Genomic DNA, 22,393 nt, shown 5'->3' on the forward strand with positions numbered 1-22,393 from the left:
ATTTCTTTCTTGCATGTCTCGTCAGACTAGTGACTGCAATATAATGCCACCTAAAGACACATTTCAACTGTGTGTGCTTTTTTTTAAATATTATCAATATTTTTACTGTGTGCATCTGTAGGGGCTGAATATCACTTGGGTGTTGTAAATCTCCAGTGTGTATTTTCAGACATTTTTGGTTTGTTTTTCAGGCAGTATACAGTAACTGTTTTTGAGCATTTTTCCAGTGTTTTCAAAGAAGCATTTTGCAGGGAAAAAATGATTGACATCATTTACTTTTTTTAGGTTGTGTGGAATTAATGTGTTCTGAAGTGATTCTTGTGTTTCTCTAATGTCTTCTATGACTTTAGTGATTTTAATCCTAGCGATCACAGTACTGAAGATCAGGTGTCGTTAGCATTGTGGTCGCACATACAATATTGGGCACACCCTGTTCTATTGCAAATTGAGTTAAGAGGACAATTCTGGACTCTTTATGAAGCAGGCAGCATCCTAAAAACCGGACTACACACGGTTCTTGATAATTAAGCAAGTAGTGGTATGGGGGAATAATTGTGTATTTCACAGAATGGCCTGCTGCTGTCAGTGCAACATTGTGTAAATGTATGAGCCAGTACCCTAGTAACAGCTAGTAAGGAAGGGGTTATCGTGCACAGTGGTAATCCACTCAAAAGAGTTAAATATACATTGTATCCATATTCATTTAATTCTCTCTGAGCTGACGGGTGATTACATGCAAGAAGCAAATGTAGTGGATGGTGCAACAATCCTTTTCAAGACTACATTCCATATCCATTTAGAAAAAAGAGTGCTGTGCAATATGGCAACAAGTATATTAACCCCTTAACCGCCCTCTGCCGGATATATCCGGCACCGTTGTTTTATTGCTAACGCCATACTGCCGGAATTATCCGGCACATTTGTCTGTGGTTATATGAATGCCTGGCAAGTAGTATAACTGACGGTTTGGCATGGGTATTATTACTACGTTGTATTTCGACAAGTCTGTGGTTGTTTTGGCCGGTCATGTGACGTGATTCGCATGTAACAGCTGTGAATATGGCGAAACGTAAACTGACTTCAAGTGAGGCTTTGCAGGCGATTTTGGACATTTCTGATCATGATTGTAGCAGTTCTGAAGAAGATTTTAGCGACAGTGATTAGCAGCAACGTGCGCTGCATGATACTGTGAATGAAGACGCATCGGATGACGGCGCTGAGTGGGTGTATCCCGAGCATCTCAGCTGGGCTGCTGCCCGTGGTGAACTACCTTTTCTGCATTCGTTTGAGGGAACGTGTGGCTTTATTGTTGATGTAAACAATTACACTGCTGAGCAGTTTTATGAGCTGTTTGTGTCACCTGATTTGATCAGACATTTTGTTCATCAGACAAATCTGTATGCAGCACAGTTTATTGAGAAAAATCCCAATTTACCTCCACATTCCCGTGTTCGTGCTTGGTTTGACACTGATGAAAACGAAATGAAAAAAATTCATTGGGATTTTGATGTTGATGGGAATAATCAGAAAACCAGATATTGAGATGTACTGGTCTACAGATCCTATGTATGCAACACCTATTTTTGCAGCTGTCATGACACGTAACCGATTCTCTTTGCTGCTGAAATTCTTTCATTTGAATGACAACAGAAACGAGCCAGATAAGAAAGATCCAAACCGCGACCGCTTGTTCAAGCTACGTCCTTTGATTGATCATTTATTTGAAGCATTTCAGTTGCCCTACATGCCAGGACCGTCAGTTGCAGTTGATGAAAGTTTATTGTCGTGGAAGGGCCGCTTACAGTTTCGACAGTATCTACCATTGAAAAGGGCACGGTTTGGTATCAAGATGTTTTGCTTAGCTGAGAATTCAGGTTACATTTATAGATTTCGTGTATACACTGGCAACTTGCACAACATTTAGTGGTCAATACTGCTTGAATAAATGTAAAAAAGTAAAAAAACGAAAATTGTTCAGATTTCGCCTGGCGTGGGGAATATTTAGGGAGTTGGCGGTTAAAGGGTTAATAAAGTGTGTGGTTAGTTTTAATCATATTGTGTGCTAAAGACATTTTGAAATGGTGTGATCTGGAGGCACAATGGCCTGTGTTTACCTTGGGGCTCAAATTGGGTATGGATGTTATTTAGTTCGCAAAGGATTAAATGTGTTTTTCTTAATTGATCAGTATTTTTGGCACATTTGTACGATTTAATGTTAAATTAGGTAATAATACCTAGTCACACACTCAATAATACCAATCATTCCAGAAATGCACAGGCACTGTACCTTTTTTGTTAAAACATCTTTATTAAACTTTAACCTGAATACAACTAAATGTATACCTGTATCTTTTGTTAAATTCTTATCCTTTCATTGCAAGCTATGGACTTTAATCTGTCCCTCAATAACTACAATAACACTGTCATTCGAAGAACGATGCACACTTGTGCACAACAACACTGGTTTTTTCTCCTTCTTCTTCTCCCCCCCCCCCCCCTTGTTTCAATGAGCTGCTTCATCCTTGGAAAGGCATTGACTTTCTGTAAAAACACTCCTTTGTTTTATTTTACAAACCTTTTATGAGCATTATCATTGGTTTCAAAGGAACAAGCATAGGCCAAAAATGCTGAAACTGCTGCATGCAGGGGTTTTCTAAACTACTCGCTGCTAAAACACATTGATGTGAAGTGAATAGTGTCTTTGAAAATAAGGACAAATATCCTTTCAGTCAGTTCAGGAGAGTCTGCTCTAGTGCTAAAACGCTTTGGTGTAAATGGTCCCTAAAGCATGACATGTGTATGATTCCTATACCGCTGCTTGATGAGAATGCATATGAAAACACAAGAGTTTACAAAAACTGGAATTTCTGCTCACACATAGTCAACTAATCGCAAGAAAGTGTTCTGATATATATTTTTTCTATTTAATAAGATTATCCTATTGTCAGAAACCATTAGATTCACCCTGACAAAAAGGGGTTTATTCCATGTGAAGAAGTGAGAATATTTTGCATGCATCAGTAACGTCAAAGATACACTTTAAGATTGGGTTACTTCTCTAAGTAGGCTCTTATATATAAACTAAGATACAGAGAGTCTTTAGGTGATTTGCTAATGAAATACTGCAACTGAATGTATTAAAAAGAGTACATTGTTAAGCATTTTTTGATTATCATTAATATTAAATAATGACCATGGTTTGGTGGCAACTTGGCAAAAAGACAAGTCGGCGACATCCTTTACCAGTTAGGTTCAAAGAGATTTTTTAATTATATTTAAATGACAATGTGATTTTAAAATGTTCAAAATAAATTTATATAATTGACAAATGAAATTTATTCTGCAGATGGAACAAACTCTATCTTACATCATCTTCTACAACCAAAATTGCTAATCCTTTATATAAATTGTATTGATTGTAATCGTATAATAACATTATTTATTTAGTATACAAAAGGTGACCTGTGAGTACTGCTTAAGGAATATCTTTACTCTCAACGTATTGGGACTCTCATAAAGCAGGTGATTCTGTGGATTTTCCAGCGCCCTACGTTGTTATTTAAAAAATCTCTTTGAACCTAACTGGTAAAGGATGTCACCCAGTTGGCCCTGAACGAATAACCATAAAAGCTAACCAATAAAAAGTTCAAATAGGCCTAATCTGGAAGTGATGTTTTTTAGGTTTAAATTTTACGTAAGTGCTAAATTGTTTAAAATCCATACCTCCCCTGAAAATTTGTCAGTTGCATAACTTATGTGGTTATTATTGCTTTATTTATCAGAAAAGAAACTTACAGTATAAGTAGTAAATGTACCTTTGTTTGGATTTAAGACTTATTTGGATATTTTGGTGTACCTGAAGTGCAACCAGCAGAGAGTTAAAGATAGGGAAAGCGATCTTTATACAGTGGTTTGAAGGATTAAGGGGTCACATGCAAATTGATGCATACTGTACAAAGGTTATATGTAAAATAAAAAAATACTCGGAAGGAGCCTCAATTTCTTCGCAACAAAAATTGATATAGTGGCATTTTGTGATTAGGATAATTGATGTAGTTATTTTTATATATAGTTTTTTTTTTTATTAACATAAATATGTAGTGATCAATATTATTGGCTTCTCCTTGTAAGGTTGTTTTCTTAAGTTTTTCCATTACTACATGCTCTTTCTGTATTTTAAATGAGAAGATTCCAGTCATTTACTGATTTATTTTTAGCCAGTTTAGAGTCCAGTATTCAAGTAGTAATCATAAAAAAGGATGGAATTAATAGTGTGTGAGTAACAGGTGCAGGAATTGGAATTGTAGTAGCATGTAATGGTTACAGTATGTATTGTGATTAAATAGCTTGCCTTACTTAGCTAAGGTGGCCAGCTAAGAAAAGAGCAGTTTCACAGACCCGTAGACCTCTTGCTTTGCAGTTACTCATCAGATCATTTTTGATTTTGAAGAACTATTCAAATGATCCTTCATTGATTCCAGCCAATTTTCTGAACTACCAAACTGTAACACCTTGCCTATCCTCAAGATATAAGCTTTTGCAAAAGCTGAAATAACTCTTTAGGAAATCGATGACCCTAATTTCTAAATTCTAAAATTAAGATGCACATAGCTAAAAAAAAGTTCTTATGTTTGTGCCTACACAGGGGAAGGGATCCCAGTTGTACCTAATCATAAAAATATGAGTTTAAATTCAAGTGAGATTCTTGTATTAATAAAATAAAATATTTCTTTGTGGTTGCTGCAACTAAGTTGTGTGTTATTTCAGGGGGGACAAGATATCCTGTCTATGATGGGACAGCTGATGAAACCCAAAAAGACTGAAATTACAGGTAAGAGAAAATCAAGTGGTACAGTGGTAGCACTGCTGCTTTTTAGTAAGGGGATTGTGGGTTTGATTCCCAGATCCTCCCTGCATGGAGAGCTTTTTGAGTAGTGTTATATAAGAGTAAAAAATTATTTATTATTATTATTACTACATATCAACTTACTGCATTTCTGAATGGTGAGGTAATGTGGATCCTGAAGACAACTTCTTGGTTGGTACTAGTCATGGTCCTCAAATTACTACAGTTGAAAGTATATTTCTGTAATAATGAATCCTGTTTTGTATTTTGAATGTCAGTAGTTCATGTATATATGATTAAAAATCAAGTATACAAACAGTTCGATTAGCAATTTATTTAAAAATTAATATGTAGCATCTTTCTTTAGCACCTTTCAAACAACTACTCCTACATACAGTATAGTGTAACTCCCAAGTTTCAGATTAATAGTGTTTCTTTTGTAAATCGTGTAATAAATATCATTCCATTGCTACTTTCTCCTATTACAGTATAGGAGAAACTTTTAACAAGATCAAATTCCAGCTTCAGTTTCGATGGGTTTATACATTTTCACCATCCCTTTATAGGATTTGACAATCTCTAGCAAGATGTGTGTCAGAGTGTAATGGGGTGAACAAGTTTCAGTTTTTATTCTGACATACTAAAACACTATTGGAAGATTATTGTTTTTTTTAATCAAAAAAATATGTTGGAACATCTTAATAATTAAAGAATATAATGACACTTTTTTTTCTAAAAGTTACTTCTTTAAAAATGTGTCTAAAATAAAAGTAATACAAAATTGAAGTGTCTCCGAAGTTTTTCTTTTTTTTCTTTTTTTTTTTTTTTTTTTTGGCTTGATGGCCTTGCATTTTAGAAAAATAATTTGGTTAGAAATGCATAGTAGTGAAATATTTTAAGTTTTGCCAGAAGCATTTTTGAAATTCTCATCTGTTTCTTAGCAGTGAAAGTAATCGTCAACTCTCCAGCTAGAAAACCCAACAAGTCTGTTCACGGATTCATTTCAGTCACCTTCATTTATTGGGGCTTTATATGGTGTTCATGTCTCTAAAGCGAGTACTGATATTGGTGGTGTTATTTATTAACTGGGACTTTGGAGCAGACTATAGAGGATGTTGGGTGACTCAAAGTGGCAGAGTTTTAGTTTTTTGCAGCATGTCCACATAAGAGTAAAAAGCACAAATCTGTGTCTAATAAACTGAGATGATTATGCAGGGAAAAACTAACCACTATTATCTGTTGTATCTCATTTTAAACCTGCAAACATTTTCTTTTACCACTCTGTCATTTGTGAGGGTCATAGTGTTTATTTCTGTAGCTCTGGGCACAAGCCAGCAAAATTTAAATTGATTCATTCCTTTAGTACAATGTAAGCAGAAAACATCGTATTGAAATAAAATAACAATGTGTTTGATGGGTGGATGAGTAGTGAGTTGGTCAGCACAATTGTGATTGAGTAGATCATAAGTACAAGTCTGTGCCTGGTTATTATTCACATGTTCTGTGCCTGTGCAGGGTTCCATTCCACATCCCCAAAGATGTAAAGATTAGGTTAATTATCAACTCCAGGATGGGCCTGTGCAATAAACTGCTTCCCCAGTCCTAGCTGTTTTCTATTTTGTGCCTAATGATGCTAGATAAGCTGCTGCCCCACCATTGGATTAAGAAAGTTTGAATATGTACATGAAACATAGTTGAGGTGGGGAGAAGGCAGACTTAGCACAGCCTATAATGCATTTACATTAAACTCTATTGCTGTATTCTTGAAGGTGACTTTTTTAGTTTTTACTCAGTTCCACACGTGTATTCTCCTACTCATTTCCTCCTGCTTTTTATTCTACCAATTCTTTTTTTTCCTTCTTTCATTAGAATCTGTACTTAGATAACTTGACTATAAATTCCTAAGACATGTATTGCTTGAAAATGTGACCATAGTCTCACAGAGAACCACTTGATGTGGCTATGTGATTACTCCTTTACACTTAATCTCTGGCCATATTTAAAGAGAAGAGGACAAAATAGGGTTGAAATGAATACATGGCTGTATTAAGAACATTATTAATAATAGCCAATAAAAAAGAAAGCATAAACTTAAATCTGCATTTTCTGGGGATTGCAGTTGTGCCACTTTTAAAAAGGGCATTTTTGTATTCCTCATTCTAGTTTTCTCTTCCGCCAGCTAAGAGTTAAACACATTGTAAATAAGGACACACAGTAAGTACAAATTAACACAAATAATTCCACTTTGTGATGAAAAGGCATTATTTATAGTTGGATGTAATCTGAAGTTCATATCATAGCAGGCCGCCAGCCCACCCTCCTCCCCCCCACTGAAGGTAAAACATGAGAAACTGAATGGAAAGTTGGTATTGATTCTATTAATTTGTTTCAGACAAGTTGAAGCATTCAACCATATAGAAAGAGAAAGCATAGTTTGTCATTCTGCACAAGACCTATCTGCAGTTTTGACAGATTATTTTTCTTATCAGTTTTTCCAGCTTTGTGTTTGGATTTATTTTTTACATTTCTTTCCACTGAGTGTGTATAAATCAACTGGAGTAAGGATTTTTTTTGTTGTTGTTGTGAGGAAATGCTTGGCTGAATGCTGCCATCCATCAGTTATTGTTGTTGTATAGTGACTTTCAGTTTGAAGCACAGCACAAATCTGCCATTTCCTCGGTTCCTGTGAGCAGAAAATCCAGTTACTTTGATTTAACTGGCACAATTCTGAGGTTTTGTGTTTTTTTTTTGTGAAGGCTGCCTCATATCTGTGTAGACTTTTTTTTAACATTGACTTGTTATTCAGCACAAAGGTATTGGATTTGTCTGGTACGGTTTTTGTAACATACTATTCATTTTGCATTACATTGCACTTCAAATCCTAATGTGGCTATACTGCTTCAGACTGGCTTCATTCTGAACTGTATTGAATTACATGAGATGAGAGAAGGACTATGTCTGAATAACTCCTTAATGAATAATAAATCAAGCTGTTATTTCAGTGGAAGTTCACCAGCATACTTTGTTGGAAAAAATAAGATACACAATTGAATAGATTTAAGTGGTTTTCATTTACATTTTTATGTACAGACTATCCATAAGATGGCTAATTTTGCATTGATATAATCTATCATTTGCATTGTTAGATTCAAGAAATGGTCCTGATGTTATGCACTTTGGTTTTAAAGGACAACCTCATACTAAATTGCACAGTATATTGCAGGCTTGCTAGAATTCTTGCCTGTTTCCATGTGCAGAAGTAGTCCTGTGATGGTTGGTTTTCCAAAATTTTTTTTTTTATTATTAAACCATACAGAACCAGATAGTGATTGCACCACTATTTGCCTGAGGCCAAGGATACCTCATGAGATGAAGCACGTGGAACACCTTTGATGGTTAAATAAGTAGGGATAAAGGGTTAAAACCATGCCTATCTCCGCTCCACTTGCAGTAATATGACGTCAAAGTTTACATCACTACTACACATGAAAATTAATCTGAATGGGTGACCTTTACTTTTAGGTGGAAAGCGAGTGTGATTTTTTTTTTTTTTTTTTTATTATAGATAAACTACGTGTTGAGATCAACAAGGTGGTGAATAAGTATATTGACCAGGGAGTAGCAGAGCTGGTGCCTGGAGTGCTGTTTATAGATGAGGTACACATGCTGGATATTGAGTGTTTTACCTACCTGCATCGTGCCCTGGAGTCCTCTATTGCTCCCATTGTAATCTTCGCTACCAACCGTGGGAATTGTCTGGTCAGGTAACCCAACAGTAAAATCATATGTATAAGATAAGTTTTAAATTGACGTTAACAGTGCAAAGTGACATGTACTTAATTATATTCAGTTTCCCAACTTCTACACTTTATTTAGTCATATTCAAGCTTTTAAATTTTAAATGTGTAACATATTATGCATTAATGTATATGTTTTAGGGGCACTGAAGACATTACATCTCCTCATGGTATTCCCTTGGACCTACTGGATCGAGTCATGATTATTCGTACGATGCTTTACACCATACAGGAAATGAAGCAGGTCTGCTGATTTATTGATCATCACTTATATATGTGCCTCTCTTTTCACATTGGTACTGAGTGGGGACCTTTTTGGGTTTGCTAAAGGTCCCAAATAGGATCCCTATTTCTATTGGAATGACCCACACTTTTATTACATGGAAGAGCTCTGTCAGCAACAGGGTTTCTTCCTCATAGCTAAGTTGGAGAGTGCTAAGAGAGGGAGTAGGGATAGTGATTGTGATTTATAGATGAAAATGGCTGAAGCATAGACAGGCTGATAGCTGTGGGTTATCAAAAGGCATTTATTGATTGTGTTTACTGTGTCTTCAGCCTGTCAGCTTTATAAAGCTGCCAGAGTGAAAAATTACACAATGTGGAAGCATTCTTGGTTCTGTAGTTATCTCGGCTTCACAACATGTTCTCCATTGCTACTGCATTTCATTCACTGCTGGGTGGCTTGGTTTTACTGTAGCATCTCTAGCTATTTTGACTTTGAGAAGGAAGGGCTTGGTGGCAACTGAAACAAGTGTAGGGGAGAAGTTATGTACAAACTGTTTTCCTTTTTTAAAAGGGGAAAAAATATGCCCTGGTATTAACTTTCATTTATGAAGTGTAGCTCAGATTTTGGAATTTGTTGTTCCCACCTGCAAGTTGTAGAAATGATATTTGCCTTTTAGTTAAACTGCTTTACTTATTGATTTGTTTTTGCTCCTCCTTTCAATGGAAAGCCAGATTAATATACATAACATAATTATATCTTAAAATGCCTTTTAAGATATCTGTCAATTTTATAGTGTCTTAAATGCACTTTCTGATATCTGAAATTAATTTTAAGATATCTCAAATGCATTTCAAGATCATTTGAAATCACTTTCTGTGCATTTTGAAATACCTCAAATACATTTTGAGATATCCTGAATTAACATTATTTGCTTTTTGAATGCAATTCAGCATATCTCAAAATGACATTGTGTGAAAGTTCCTGTATTTTCAGTAGGAGTTACTATTATTTTACGATGCATTAAAATGCATTTCAGGTATCATGAATTGTGTAGAGCTATTTTAACATATCTTTAAATGCATGGGAGTTTACTTTAAGATGTATGGATATGCATTTGTGTATTTCTGAATGTTAATTTGGCCTGTTCATCTGCTTTTGCTTTCAGATTATTAAAATCCGTGCTCAAACAGAAGGTATTAGCGTGAGTGAAGATGCCCTGAATCACCTGGGGGAGATTGGGAGCAAGACAACACTTAGGTATGTTACACACTCAGACATTTTCTGCATGAAAACTTGCACTTGTGTTTGTTCGAGATTAGCATCTTTCCAAAAATGTATATTATTCCAATAAAGTGCCAGTTAAAACTCATAAAATACTGATTCTTTGCCACATACCTAGTAAATATTTATATAAATAAACAGTAAGTAAAAGAAGGCTTAGTCTCAGCAGAGAACTAGTGCTTCATTCATGTTCTGTGACAAAAATTGCTAACAACTTCGTTTTATCTTGAATTCCTTTCTAAGTGCTACAGTGAGACAATCCAGAAATAGCTTTACTAGCTGAATTCAAAAAGTTATGCCGTATTGCTGACCACTTGTCTCACTTCATTATATATTGTATCTACTACATAATGAAACACTAAAGTCTGCATGTCCAGTCTGTCTCAGCAATCTGATTGGTCAGTTTTGCTTTGCTGATGTGACGAAATAGGAAGTGTGAGCGTGAGACACAGGAGGAGAAGAAGCAGCATGGGAGGAATGCAGAGTCACCTTCAGATATGGGAAGTATTAAACAGGATGTGAGAAGATTGCTTCGAAAGTAATGACAGGGTCTGAGAAGCGGGCTTTATGGGAGCACACTCGAGAGGGAGCGCAGAAACATTCACATATATGTGAATACTGAGGAAAGTAGCTGAAAATGCAGATAGAGACAGAATAATTTAACAAGTTTTGCAATTACCTGTTTTCAACAAGTATTTATATATTTGGTGCAAAGTTATGTCCTCTTGGTGTATTACATTTTGCATGAAAAAATTTAGATAATTTGTAATTGCTTTTTTATGTGTAAATTAGCCAATCAACATCAATTTCATCTTTTCAACTAAAAACACTGATGGCACAAATGGTAGTAAAGATTTTTAGACCTTGTGAATAAAACATAACATTCATTCATAAATAAATGACCTGTAATCATCTGCTGTTAGTGGGGTTGGGAAACTGATGGAAATCTTAATTTTGACTTCCAATCCCAAGAAGTTTGAGTGCTTAGGCAAAAGGTGACCCTTACAGGTTATACCTCACAGGCCTTTATGGCTCTTGGGAGAGTCTTTCAGCCAGTAACTGCACCATAGTAAGCCTAAACTGTTATACTGGCCTTACGTACATGTGGTTAAAATGATTATGTTGGCTTTGCAAAAAGGTTTATGGGTAGATAAATTAAGATATTCTTAAAGGTTGGAAACTTGCCATTGAAATAGATTGTGCTATCTGTACAAGGAAAACAAATGGATTCTAGTGATCTTTGACTGACTTCCATTTTTTTGTAATCTGTACTTGAAACAGTAAGCAGTAAAAACTATTATCATATACATATATCTATTGATCCATTGTTCCACATATGTTGTATAAAGTCTTGTCTGAGGTCTGACTGTACTTATTGCTGTTTGTGTGGCTTTAGTATGCAAAATGTGTGTTGTTTTTTTTTTTATTTTCTTTGCATGTTTACTTTTATCAAAGCACAAAATAATGTGTTATATTAGCCGAGGTGAGTCAGAATGGAGCTGAGCCTGCACTTCAGGAAACCTACAAGGAGTCAGCAGTAAGATTTAGGAGGTTGTTTTATCGATTCCTTACTTTGGTTTTGAATAGTACACAAGCTGATTCATTTGTGGTTTAGACTTTAAGAAGATGCTTTTTTTCACAAAACTTCTACAGCAGATTTTTCAAACTCTACTGGCTGATGTATTAGTCCAGGCAGGCGGAGATGTGATATGAATTGTCTTTTTTTTTCCTTTATAATTCTATTTTTTGGGATGGTGGTACGGCTTTCCTGTTTTTCACATTGTGCCATCCCTCATTCAGAATGTTAAATTTCTACAGTGCTGCTATTTTTCAAGGTGACAGACAGTAAGTTATCTGAGCAAAAAGAAGTATTTTGATACAGTTGATACATTTCCATTCAGTAGTCAAAATGAAACTCTTGCAGTATTCCAGCAGCGTATTGTTTTATTAGGCAGGACTTGATTCACTGTTTTGTGTAAGGAGCCAGAAATACATACATTCATGTGAAAAATGAAGTATGTCCCATGCGTGTTTTTTTTATTATTTTTTATTTTTTTAACATATATGAACATTTCAAGATTTGTTCATCATTTAAACAGTATCTCTAAATAAAGGTGATTGAATTGGGGTGGGGGTGGAGTGAAACGTTGTCTGATTAAATTATCACAACGAAAAATGAACAAATTTGCTATTTCCGTCTCTGAAATGTCCACTCTCAGCTCTAATAGCTGGTTTTGTCCCCGCAAGTCGACATTTTCTAGAACTATCCAGCAGTTTCAGATATTCTCTGTGACAGTTTTTTGCACTCCTCCATGCATATTATTTTACCTGTGCAATGTTTCAAATCACCCCTCCCTCACATCTCTGATCTGGGCTTTAAAATTCCAGAACCTTCAGTTTCTTTCTTTTCAGCTATTCCACGGAGGATTTACTAGTCTGGTGCAGCTCATTGTCATGTCAGGTTCACTTTCAGTTGAGCTTCAATCTTCTAGCAGATGGTCTCACAGTATCCTCAAAAATCCTTTGGTCCAATGAAGAAGGAACTCCTATTGGATTCTATGGTGATGAGCTACCTGGACCCTGATACACCAAAGCAGCGTCAAATTGGAACATTTAAACCACCGTGCTCTACAGTTGATTTTGGGTTCTTCTGGTCAAATGCTGTCTTTCGATTTTGCCAAACATGTTTTATGGTAGTGTGACCAAGTAACTGTATCTTTGCCTTCTCTGTCCAGAGCACATTGCTCCAGAAGTCCTGATCTTTTCCTTGGTGTTTATGGTCAAACTTTACTCTTGATATGCCCTGATATTCTTTGTTTCCCCCAGGCACACCTCCTATTTAGATCTCATTTGTGCAGCCTCTTTCTGTTGGTAGATTTGTGCACTGTGACATCAACAGTGGCAAGAGCTACATTACTAAAGTTGCTGTGGTGGCAACGTCTGGCCAAGTTGGCAGTTGTTTGAAATTTTCTCCACTTGTAGATGATCTTCTGGTCAGTGTAATGTTTTTTCCCATTTTAAACCTACTTTCCGAAGGTATCAGAGAGCTCTTTCAATCTCAGCATGATAATAACACATACCTCAGATCAAACTAAATGTATGAGGTTTAAATTAGACAGATTTGGACAAAATCCTTTATAATTTTGTTCTAGTGATTGGCGCCGGATTCTAATTTGAAGTAGCAATAAATGTAGAGGTGCACATACTTTGTCCACTTTTTGTGAAATTTGCTTTTGTTTAAAGTATACAAAGGACTTCAAAATGTAAATATGTCTTGATGTTTGTTATATCATCTTTATCTATAGATACTGTTTAAAGGAAGATCAAATCTTGATATGTCCACATATGCTACAAAAGAAAAAACATTTAATAGGTTATACTTTTTCACTTTTCTGTGCGTGTGTGTTGTTATCCTGGTTAATTGAAGTTTGTTTTATTCATTCTTTCACAGGGGCTTTATAATTGCTTCAGTTTTTTAAAAAAATGTTCTGTTTATTGGTGGCCATTTTGGCATGTTTTTCAAAATGACTATTTCGAACTCTTTGGTGTGTTAGTCTCAAGTGAGTAAGATGCCAGTGGTTTAACATCTGTCCAGGAAGTACGGGAAGTTGAGCAGGTTAACAATGCTAGAAATTGATGGCATTTGTTAGAGCACCAGTGTAAATTATCAATATTTTCTGGTCAACCACATGTATGTTTGGCTGTCCATCTCCTTGAATTCCATAGTTGCTGCATGTTTTCCATAAATTGTGTGACTTGAATTATGAAGCTGATAGTTATTACGTTTATGTTGGTTACATTTATGGAGTTAAAAGGGTTAAGCCATTCTCCAAAGTCGCTGCAGCTTGCTCTCATTGGCACTATTACCCTTCAGCCACAAAAGAGATTGACTTTGCTAGCTTGGGTGACAGTGGTAGCTGATGAAGACAAGGGCATTAAATCATCCCTGTCTCCCCATGAGATTATTTTTGTTCCACAAAGCAGACATTTAATTTCCTCCTTTCACTAGCACTAGGGAAAGTGTTGACAATCTTGGAGGTCATGATAGCATGCCTGGAAAAAAAATATTGCCCCTTGTGCGTTTTTTAGTTTGTTGCAAAACCCCCCACCCACCCCAATTGCAGTAATTACTGTACTAAGATTCTCAGCTTAAAGCAACAGCTAAACGATATCAGATAGGCACCTGTGCTACCTGTAGACTAGTAGTCGGAGTCTTTACTAGGGATTGTAATTTTTCGGCTACTGGATCCCTCTGAAACAAGATTTTTAGTAGCTTTCTTATTTTCCCACCTTTGCAGTCATTTCTCTCACTAGTTACTTTTCCTAAAGATTGTTACTCTTTGCGCTCAATTTGGATATAATTTACTTTGCGTCACATAGGAAACAAATTTGTGAAGGATACAAAGCATTCTTTATATTTTTGTATTACAATTTTATATTTGCAAATATGTAAAAGTTATTTTAAAAGATCAATGTTCTGCAGTCATGGTAAGCATGCATTGAGTAGGTTCACTTGCTGAGTCGTGTTCCTTGCCTCCTCACATCTGTCCTACATCTGTCACCTTTACTTCAGTCTGTGCTCTAATTTTTCCACTTCATACATTAGAGCTCTACCACGCCTGACTAAATCACAAAGCATTTGTATTGCCTTCACAAAGTATTCAGACTCCTTCACTTTTTTTTCCAATTTTATGTTACAGCCTTAAGCTAAGAATGTTTAAATTCATTTTACCTTCATCAGATGAGGTGAAAGTGAAAATATGATGTTAGGAATATTTCCAAATTTATTAAAAAATAAAAAACTGAAATGTCACTTAGACACAAATATTCAGACCCTTTGCCGTGACACTTGAAATTTGGTAGGAGTGCATCCCATTCTGTTCATCCTTGTTGGTGTTTCTACACCTTGTTTGGAGTCAACCTGTGGTCAATTCATTTGACTGGACATGATTCAGAAAGAAGCACACCTGTCTATAGAATGTCCCACAGCTGAGAATGTGTAGCAGAGTAAAAAGCAGGCCATGAGGTTGAAGGAATTCCCTGCAGAGCTTAAGAGACATTATTGGGTTAAGGCATATATCTGGGGAAGACTACAGAGACATGTATGTAGCTTTTAAGTCTCCTAAGAGCACAGTGGTCTCCATAATTCTTAAAAGGAATAAGTTTGGAACTTCAGTGGCTTGTCTTAGAGATGGCTGTCTGATCAAACTAGGCAATTAAGGCTTTAGGAAGTGAGCAGGAACCAAATCTCTAATGGTCAAACTGGCTGTGTGCCAAAGAACTTGTGTGGAGATGGGAGAAATGTCAAGAAGGATAACACTCCACTAATCTGGGCTAATGGCAGAGTAACCAGATAGTAGCCTCACCTTAGTAAAAGACACATGAAAGCCACCTTGGTGTTTGAAATAATATAGTGGGTATAGAAAAGTATCCCCCCCCCCCTTTTGAAATACAGTGATCCCTCGCTATATCGCGCTTCGCCTTTCGCGGCTTCACTCCATCGCGGATTTTATATGTAAGCATATTTAAATATATATCGCGGATTTTTCGCTGCTTCGCGGGTTTCTGCGGACAATGGGTCTTTTAATTTCTGGTACATGCTTCCTCAGTTGGTTTGCCCAGTTGATTTCATACAAGGGACGCTATTGGCAGATGGCTGAGAAGCTACCCAACTTACTTTCTCTCTCTCTCTCTCTCTCTCTTGCGCTGACGTAGGGGGGTGTGAGCAGGGGGGCTGTTCGCACACCTAGACGATAGGGACGTTTCTACCTTCTGTGTGCAGCTGCTTCCTGAAGGACATGCTGCACGGTGCTTCGCATACTTAAAAGCTCAAAGGGCACGTATTGATTTTTGACTTTGTTTTACTCTGGCTCTCTCTCTCTATTTCTCTGCTCCTGACGGAGGGGGTGTGAGCTGCCGCCTTCAACAGCTTTGTGCCGTGGTGCTTCGCATACTTAAAAGCAAACAGCCCTATTGATTTGTTTGCTTTACTCTCTGTCTTTCTGACAGACTCTGCTCCTGACGGGCACTCCTTTGAAGAGGAAAATATGTTTGCATTCTTTTAATTGTGAGACGGAACTGTCATCTCTGTCTTGTCATGGAGCACAGTTTAAACTTTTGAAAAAGAGACAAATGTTTGTTTGCAGTGTTTGAATAACGTTCCTGTCTCTCTACAACCTCCTGTGTTTCTGCGCAAATCTGTGACCCAAGCATGACAATATAAAAATAACCATATAAACATATGATTTCTACTTCGCGGATTTTCTTATTTCGCGGGTGGCTCTGGAACGCAACCCCCGCGATGGAGGAGGGATTACTGTATTCCCATTTTTTTTGCTTTATAGCCTTAAATGAAAACACACACACACACACAATATTTCTTCCCAGCTTTACTTACTCAATACAACCTAGAACATCCAAGCGAAAGATATCACAGCTACAGTTCAGAAAAATTATAAAAAATCAAAAACAAGACATACTGAGATTAATAATCACCCCCCAATGTCAATATTTTGTTGAACCACCTTTTGCTTTAATGACAGCCTTAGAGAAGTATCCCAACAGACTCATCGGCTTTGCACATATAGGTTGAGCAATATTGGCCCACTCTTCTTTACAGAACTGTTCAGGTTCGGTCAAATTGGATGGTGAATGTTGGTGGACTGCTATCTTCAAATCTTTCCACATATTTTCAATGGCATTTAGGTCTGGGCTCTGACTGGGCCACATGAGGACATTCACTTTTTTCTTCTTCAGCCACTGTGTGTCAGTTTTGCTGTGTGCTTTGGGCCGTTGTCGTGTTGAAAGGTGAACTTTCTGGAAGAGGGCAGCAGGTTTTCCTCAAGAATTTGATAGTATTTTGCCCCATCCGTTTTTCCTTCTACCATAACGAGAGCCCCAGGCCCTGCGGCAGAGAAACACCCCCACAACAGGATCCTGCCACCTCCATGCTTTACTGTAGGTAAAGTTGCAGGTGAGCTGCATTGCATTTCCACCAGGTGTACCATTTGATTTTGGTCTCCTCTGACCTTTTTCCACTTGGCATCAGAATCTTCAAGGTGCATTCTGGCAAAGCTCAAACGAGCCTTAATGTGGCCTTTCTTGAGAAATGGCTTTTTCCTTGCAATCCTCCTGAACAAGCCACAATTGTGGAGTGCTTGTGAAATTGTTGTCACATGCACACAATGACCACTCTTTGCCATAAAAGCCTGTAACTCCCTCAAAGTGGCCATTGGCCTCTTGGTAGCCTCTATTACCAGTTTCCTCCTTGCTCTTCCATCCAGTTTGGAGGGACAGCCAGATCCAGGGTGGGCCCTAGTTGTACCAAACACTTGCCACTTCTTTACTATGGACTTTACTGTGCTCCTTGAGATAGATAAAGCCTTTGAGATTTTTTTGTATCCATCTCCTGCCTTATGTCTGTCCACAACTCTATCCCTGAGATCCTTTGAAAATGGCTTGCCACCCATAGTCAGTTGTTTGGTGTCAGTTGTACTACCAAGCAAGGGAATGCTCCAGGAACAGCTGTTATTATGTGTATTATTAGGTGGAAGCCAGTAACCATGGTCTACAATGGAAATGGTGGGCACTTACACCTGATTGAGTTTAAGAGGGGGGTGATCCTTTATTAATCTCAGTATTTCTTGTTTTATTTTTTAAAATTCTTCTGAACTGTAGCTGTGATATCTTTCTTTTGTATGTCATAGATTGCATTGAGTAGGTAAAGTTGGAGAAAATATTGGTTTGTGTGTTTTCATTTAAGGCTGTAAAGCAAAAAAAAAAAAGGGGAATATTTCGTAGGGGGTGATTCTTTTCTATACCCACTGTATATCTATAGGACTCTTTGACTGTGAGAAACAAGATTCTCTGGTCTGATGAGGCAAGATGAACTGTTTGGTCTCGATTCACTTTGGAACAGCAACTTCTCTTACTAGAGCTGGCTGTCCAACAAAATTGAACAATCAAGGGAGATGGGCCTTAGTAAGAAAAGTAAGTAAGACCTCGATTGTCACTCGGGATGAGCTCAAGAGAACCTGTAAGGTGATGGTAGAAAATTTAAGAAGGACAACCATTACTGCATCACTCCACTAATCTGGGCTTTATGATAGAGTGGCCAGAAGACACATGAAAGCCTGCTCGGAGTTTACTAAAAGACAGCTGAAGGACTCTCAGACTATGAGAAATAAGATTGAACTGCTTCAGATCTATGCGACCCATCTGGAGGAACCAGGCAGTGTTCATCTCCTGTGCAATACTATTCCAGTGATGAAGGATGATGGTAGCAGCATCATTCTGTGGGGTTGTTTATCAGAGGTAGGAACTGGGAGACTAATCAGGGTCAAGGGAAAGCTAAAGAAAGCAAAGCACAGAGTTATTCTTAATGAAAATCTGCTTCAGAGGGCTATGGATCCCAGATTGGACCAAAGGTTTACCTTCTAACAGGACAATGACCCTAAGTTCAAAGCAAAGCCAACAAACAAGTGGCTTAGGGACAACTCTGAATGTTCTTGAGTGGCACAGCCAGAGCCCAGACTTGAATCAATCAAACATCTCAGGAGAACCCTGAAAATAGCAGTCCGTCAACAGTCTCTGTCCAAACTGACAGCACAAGAGGATCTGCAGAGAAGAATGGCAGTCCAGGTTTGCGAATCTTGTCACATCAGACCCAAGGAGACTCCAGGCTGTAATTGCTGCCAAAGGTGATTAATGAAGTACCAAGTAAAATGTCTGAAAACTTGTGTCATGGTGATGTTTCAGTTTTTTGTCTTTAATAAATCTGCAAAAATTCTTGTTTTCACTTTGTCATTCTGCTTTATTTAGTGTTGTTTGAGTTATTAAGTTTCATTTAAATGACTAGGTCCAGTCAGCAGTATTGCAAAATGTGTAAAAACAAAACTTTTTGAAGGCCCTGTCTATCTAAATTGCAGGATGCATTTTGTGTTAAGTACTTCTCTTTCTTTATTATGGAACACCTCTATATTTACAGTAAGCACTTGTACTGTATGTGCCTCTCTCTCTCTCTCTCTCTCTCTCTTTAGCATTCCTTTATAAATTTGAAATGATGTACATTTACACTCCATGTACAAAATTGCAGGACACCCTTTGTTTTGGGACTCTCTAAATTATATAGCATACTTCATTAACGTTCTTGCATGTTTTGTTTTATCCCAACAGGCATAAAAATAAAATTTAAATGATCCCTAGAACATAACCTTTTTATTTCTAGCAAACTTGATACATACAGTATGAAAGGACTCCTAACTGTTCTTGGTCTTCTTAACCAGTTTTTCATTTTGCTTTCATTTATTATTACACCCTGGTGTCATTGCTCAGGTTATCTTCTGTATACCAATACCAAGGTTATTGCAATTCAAGTAATCCTCGCTTATTTCTGTTTATTAATCCAGCTCTCGTGTGATGCTTGTGTTATCCTGAAGAAGGCTGTAGCTCAGAATTCATTAGATTACCAGTTGCATCTTATACTGTTGCCGTATTATTAAATGGTTTATCTGCTTTCACACATCTAAGACTCTTGAATATAGGCTTCTGTACTTATTTTGAAGTGCAATACACATTTTAACACGTAAACTGGTATATGTTTACATTGTGACAGTGCTTCTTTTACCATGCCACTGTTTAAACACGTGCTGATGAGTTTGCAAAGAAGATCCATTTATTAACAAATACGTGGAGGTGACTTTTACAGCATGTTCACTTGAGTGATCTCCGAGCCATCACCACTGTCTCCCATCGCCCTCAGAGTAAGATTTCATTTTTAGTCCAAATTAGTGATCTAACATAAATATATTTTTGCTAAACCCTTTATAATTAGAATGTGCTTTATTAGTTGTGAGCCGTGCCCCATCCTTTGGACACTTGTCTTTTATTGCACCCATTTCTCATTCAGGGATTTTTTTTAAATGTACTATAGCCAGAGGTATAACCACATAAATCACAGCCTGGAAAGGTCTACACATAAGAAAGATGCATGTATGGAGTAAGACAGAGTTATAGTTTGGGAGGTGGCCATCTTGCTGCCTCTTGCTCTGCACTGAGCGAGGTAAATTGACAGTCCAAGAAGTACACATCTGGCCTCTCTTTTGTGCTCATATTGTCCTGTTTGTATATCAGATGAATTCCAACATAGCATGCTTCCATGAATTTGATAGGACATTACTTGTTAAAATAAGATGATGAATGGATGTTCTGGATGCCCCAGGTGCAGGCCAGAGTCTTCGTAATACACACAAAGGCACCCCAAGACACCTTTTTAAATAGTCTTGTTGCTGTAAACTTGTGTGGTGACTACAGTGTTCTGGGACTATCTCATCAGGACTTGGCACGCAACTGTACAAGTATGCCCTTGTCTTCATGTTGCCCATTTTCTTAATATCTAATGCTTTATTGTGTTTATGAAGCTTCTTTGGTACTGACAATTTAATGCGGGGATTAATACTGTCTTCAATTTTAAGTACCTGATCCCGCATTTAAAATGAAATTGCATAAAATATTCTGCATTTTGTGATGTCTTAGCTAACTGATGGATAAGGCCTCTTCAGCACAAAGTCACCTGTGTTTTTTATTCACAAGGCACAACTGAGAAGTAGGTCCTCAATTTATTTACTGTTTTACTTTATTTTAATGTATATGCAGAATTTCTTTTTTGTATGATAATGTTGTTAGTACCTTTTCATGCTGTATTATGGCACTTTGTTGTTTATGGTGCAATGTTAAAATTGATTTTAGTAATGTACAGTCTTTGTGCTCCACTGATAGAGAAGGCCGCAGATTCCAAGCATCGTACTGATCCTGGTCACTAGTGGTGTTTGCTTATTATCCATCTGGAAACGTCTCTTGTAGTATAACAGTTTTTTATTTATTTATTTTTTTTTTTTAAAGATATGCTGTTCAGCTGCTTACACCAGCCAACCTGTTAGCAAAGATTCATGGTAAAGATGGAATTGAGAAGGAACATGTGGAGGAGATCAATGAGCTGTTCTATGATGCCAAGTCCTCTGCCAAGATCCTGGCTGATCAGCAAGAGAAGTACATGAAATAGACCTGGCACTGGAGTAATCTGACAAAGTCCTTTGAACACCCAAAGCTGTGGGAAAAACACCCCCTCATTGCCCACTGATCACCTTTCCTGGCCATCCCATCGGCCTGATGCATTGCTGATCTGTAGATGAGCTATCAGGTGGGACACTTAAAGGGAACATTACCTGCTTTGGGTATTATCTGAACAAACTGTTACTTTTTTTTTTTTGTTTGTTGTAATTTTATAAATTAAAGTGTCTGCTTACACTAGTTGGCTTTTCAGGAGATTTTCACTTAGCGGTGCTGGTTTAGTTTGGTTTTGTAATTTTGAGTCCACATGTGTTTTGTATAATGTATATAACACACACGCATACACACAAATGCACAGTGCCTTCAGAAAGCATTTGGACCCCTTCACTTTTTTCAAATTTTAAATTTTATAATGTCTATGTAAAGCTGCCCACTAAATAAAAAATATTAGACTAATACTAAAATCACTTTAGTTCTCTTCCACCCCCACTCTACTCTACCCTACCCTACCCTCCCAAAATCAAACGACACAAAATACATGAGAATGGCAAAGCAGCAGCAGGACTTTATAAAGACCCGTCTTGCACTGATCACAACTCGGAGTCTTCTTGGGTCTGACATGACAATATTCACACACAGGGATTTGGGGATTTTCCTCACTGCAGATCCTTTCGGGCTCTGTCAGGTTGGATGGAGACCATTGCTAGACTGCTATTTTTAGGTCTCTTCAGCAAAGTTTGATTGGCTTCTCACCTAGGCTCTGGATGGGCCACTCAGGTACATTAGGTCTTTGCTTTGAGCTTAGGGTCATTGTCCCGTTGGAAAGTAAAACTCTGGCCCAGTCTGAGGTCCAGAGCTCTCTATAGCAGGTTTTCATTAAGGAGAACTCTGTACTTGGCTTTATTAAGTTTTCCCTTGACCCTGACTAGTCTCCCAGTCCCTGCCGCTGACAAACAACCCCACAGCATGATGCTGATCCCACTATCCTTCACCATTGAAATTATATTGTACAGGTGTGGACAGTTCCAGGTTTCCTCCAGATACAACACTTGGAGTTGAGTTTGCCAAATAGTTCAATTTTCAATTCAGACCAGAAAATCTTGTTTATAATAGTCTGAGAATCATTTCAGTGTCTTTTTGCAAACACCAAGCTGCCTTTCTTGTCTTTTTTATTTA

At 37.3% G+C, this 22,393-nt stretch overlaps 1 protein-coding gene across 1 annotated transcript in view; it reads left to right on the forward strand.

Annotated features, from left to right (window-relative positions):
• ruvbl1 (RuvB-like AAA ATPase 1) overlaps positions 1–21,457 on the forward strand; it is a 38,684-nt gene extending 17,227 nt beyond the window's left edge. The window contains exons 7-11 of the mRNA XM_028824533.2: positions 4,768–4,831; positions 8,412–8,610; positions 8,785–8,887; positions 10,035–10,126; positions 21,050–21,457. Coding sequence (XP_028680366.1) covers positions 4,768–4,831; positions 8,412–8,610; positions 8,785–8,887; positions 10,035–10,126; positions 21,050–21,209 — 618 coding nt within the window. The 3' untranslated portion in view covers positions 21,210–21,457. The remainder of the gene's footprint in view (positions 1–4,767; positions 4,832–8,411; positions 8,611–8,784; positions 8,888–10,034; positions 10,127–21,049) is intronic.
• Positions 21,458–22,393: the final 936 nt, after the last annotated feature.

Source organism: Erpetoichthys calabaricus, chromosome 18 (genome assembly GCF_900747795.2).
Source record: "Erpetoichthys calabaricus chromosome 18, fErpCal1.3, whole genome shotgun sequence".
Lineage (NCBI taxonomy): Eukaryota > Metazoa > Chordata > Cladistia > Polypteriformes > Polypteridae > Erpetoichthys > Erpetoichthys calabaricus.